We start from the raw sequence: 2675 nt of genomic DNA, 5'->3' as shown, positions 1-2675 counted from the left end.
TGTAATGGTGAAGACCACGGACTGCTTGAAGGTCTAGCGGTACCTGCCTTGACCATTTCCGCGAATTCCTGTTTGGCGATTTTTAGTCTACCTGGAGCTAAGCGGCGTGGGCGGCAGGCTATTGGCTGACCAGGTGTCGTAAGAATGTGGTGCACTGTTTGATGTTTTATTGTCCTGGGCAATCCGGTGGGACGTGTGATGTCCGGAAATTCTGCGAGAAGTGCAGCCCAAGGGGAAGTGTTGGCAACTGATTTTATGCTGCATTGATTTACAGAGGAAACCTTACCATTCACAGCCAAGCCTGTGACACCATCAATAAGACGTTTGGTACGGCAATCCGGCAGCAAGTGGTAGTATGCCATGAAGTCGGAACCAATGATAGGAGTACTCACGTCGGCGACAATAAAACTCCACGGGAAACTGCGTCGAAGTCCTAAATTCAAATTGAGATGGACCGTCCCGTAAGTTTTTATGGTACTGTTGTTGGCCGCGCTGAGGTCGTAATCGGTGGCATGGCGTCGTTCCCGTAGTAGCCGTTGAGGGTAACAAGATAAGTCGGAACCGGAGTCGACTAAAAATTGGCGTTTTGTTATTTGATCTGTAACAAACAGGCGGCTGCTCGGGTTCGGACAGTCTGTTGCCGCCGCTACTGACTGTCGTTGGAGTTTTCCTGATACTTGCAGGGAGCCTTACATTTGGCAGCCTTTTCTCCATAAGTGCTATGATACCAACACCATCCTTTGCCGTTAGTCAGTTCCACGTTTGAACGGTTACGTGACCTAGAGCGGGAACGTTGCGGGCGTTTAGCACATAATTCGCTTACCTGTTTTGCGAGTGCTTCAATGGCGGCTAAAACATCGAGTTCCTTTTTATTGTTCGTCGTGGCAACAGCATGGACGAATTGCGAGGGGGCTGGCTGCACTTCAACAATTTTGTCAGCCAGCTCGGCTACCTTATCCAGAGGAAGCTCTGATTGTGCGGTTAAAATAGCTTGTGCATGTGATGGTAGACGGCGGAGCCAAAGTTGACGTAAAATATTGTCTTGTAATATAGTAGTGCCGGCAAGGGAACGGAGATGTCGTAAGAACTGTGATGGCTTACGGTCACCTAGTTCTTCTTCATTGATGAGTTGCCGCACACGTTGTTCTTCTGAGATAGACAACCGTTCAACGAGTTTTGCGCGTAGATGTTTGTAGCGTTCAGTAGGCGGTGGGTTAGTAATAATATCCTCTACTTCGGCGGCGTAACGCGTATCAAGCTGAGCCACAACATAATTAAATTTTGTTTCCTCACTTGTTATTCCCGAGATTGCAAACTGCGAGTCAACCTGTGAGAACCATAAGCTCGGTCTTTCGGACCAGAAAGGTGGCAACTTGACGGCAACGCGATTCACTGAAGCTGTTGGATATTGCTGTGCCTGTAGTGCTGCAAGGCGAGCGTTTTCTTGGCGTAACTCCTCTAATTGATTGCGTAGTTCTTCGGCGTTCATACTTGTTATCGTCGAGGTCACCAATGTAGCGAGGTGTAATATATAGAAGTAATAAACACTTTTAAGATTTAATAACAACTATACTATATTACAACGAACTAACAAATAACAGCGAGAGACGAACTATATTACAACGAACTAACAAATAACAGCGACAGACGAAGCGCGTTTAAGACAGAATGCGTAAGTGATTGACTGATCGACTGACTGACTGGAGCGACGATCTTGCCCTTAAATAGTCAGAGGAATCTTCTAGAGGCGGCGTCGGAACTCTCTAGACATTCGACCGCCACACGCTTATGTAGAGCGACGAATCTTCTAGAGGCGGCGGCGGTCGAACATTCTAGAATATTCGACCGCCACATATATCAGTTATTTTCGGGTTATAAATTTATATGGTCCAATTTTTAGTTTGGTTGAGATTTTAAAAGCAATTTCATAACACTTTTGGTTTCTAAAATTATTTATCTAACTAATTCTCGAAAAAAATCGATAGAAGTCTTTAAGTTATTTTATATGGTCAAAATATTTGAAAAACTGAAATCATTTTAATTACTAGCTCTTCTTATAAAAATGAGTTTTTGGGCTATTTAACTGAAATATTATGTTTTGATAAGAATATGACAATGGGATATTCTTATTTCCTCCTGAAAAAAGTCTGAAAATTTAGTGACGTGTTTTTCCGTAGTTACAACAATGTATATTTTATAGTAAAATATTTTAATATTAACTTATTTTATAGCATTGTTTTATGTAAGAGCTATGACCGACAATTCGATAATTATTCAATTATAAAAATATTCGATAATTCTTAAATATTTAATAGTTTATNATTATAAAAATATTCGATAATTCTTAAATATTTAATAGTTTATGCTAAATATAAAATATTTGGTTGTATAAAAAAATATTTAAAAATGTCCAACAATGAATTCTACATTCAAAAATCAATACTAATTCCAAAAGTTACATTGATCTTTTGAATAATATGATATATTATATCTCATATATTATTAAAATAAAACGTATTTATTAAGTATAATTATATAATATTGGAATACAAATACACTGCACATTCTGTTTTGTTTAAAATTGCATTAATAAGAATGTGTTACAGTTTTTTAATATTTATTAAAAATTAGATAGTACTAACTTGTTCTAGACATTTTCTGAGCAAGGTTTAAGG

General features: G+C 39.3%; 1 protein-coding gene across 1 annotated transcript; it reads right to left on the bottom strand.

The window, feature by feature from the left end:
• Positions 1-646: 646 nt before the first annotated feature.
• On the bottom strand, positions 647-1489 carry LOC126909527 (uncharacterized). The gene has a single exon (XM_050691961.1). The coding sequence runs from the start codon at positions 1487-1489 to the stop codon at positions 647-649; it is 843 nt and encodes a 280-aa protein (XP_050547918.1).
• Positions 1490-2675: the final 1186 nt, after the last annotated feature.

The sequence above is a fragment of the Daktulosphaira vitifoliae genome, unplaced genomic scaffold, assembly GCF_025091365.1.
Source record: "Daktulosphaira vitifoliae isolate Bord-2020 unplaced genomic scaffold, ASM2509136v1 Scaffold_499, whole genome shotgun sequence".
NCBI lineage: Eukaryota > Metazoa > Arthropoda > Insecta > Hemiptera > Phylloxeridae > Daktulosphaira > Daktulosphaira vitifoliae.
Note: the sequence above shows the minus strand (reverse complement) of the source record. Positions and strands in the feature narration are given on the sequence as shown.

Excerpts from the sequence above, each read along its gene's own strand:
- LOC126909527 (XM_050691961.1), bottom strand. The coding sequence starts at position 1,489 with ATGAACGCCGAAGAACTACGCAATCAATTAGAGGAGTTACGCCAAGAA.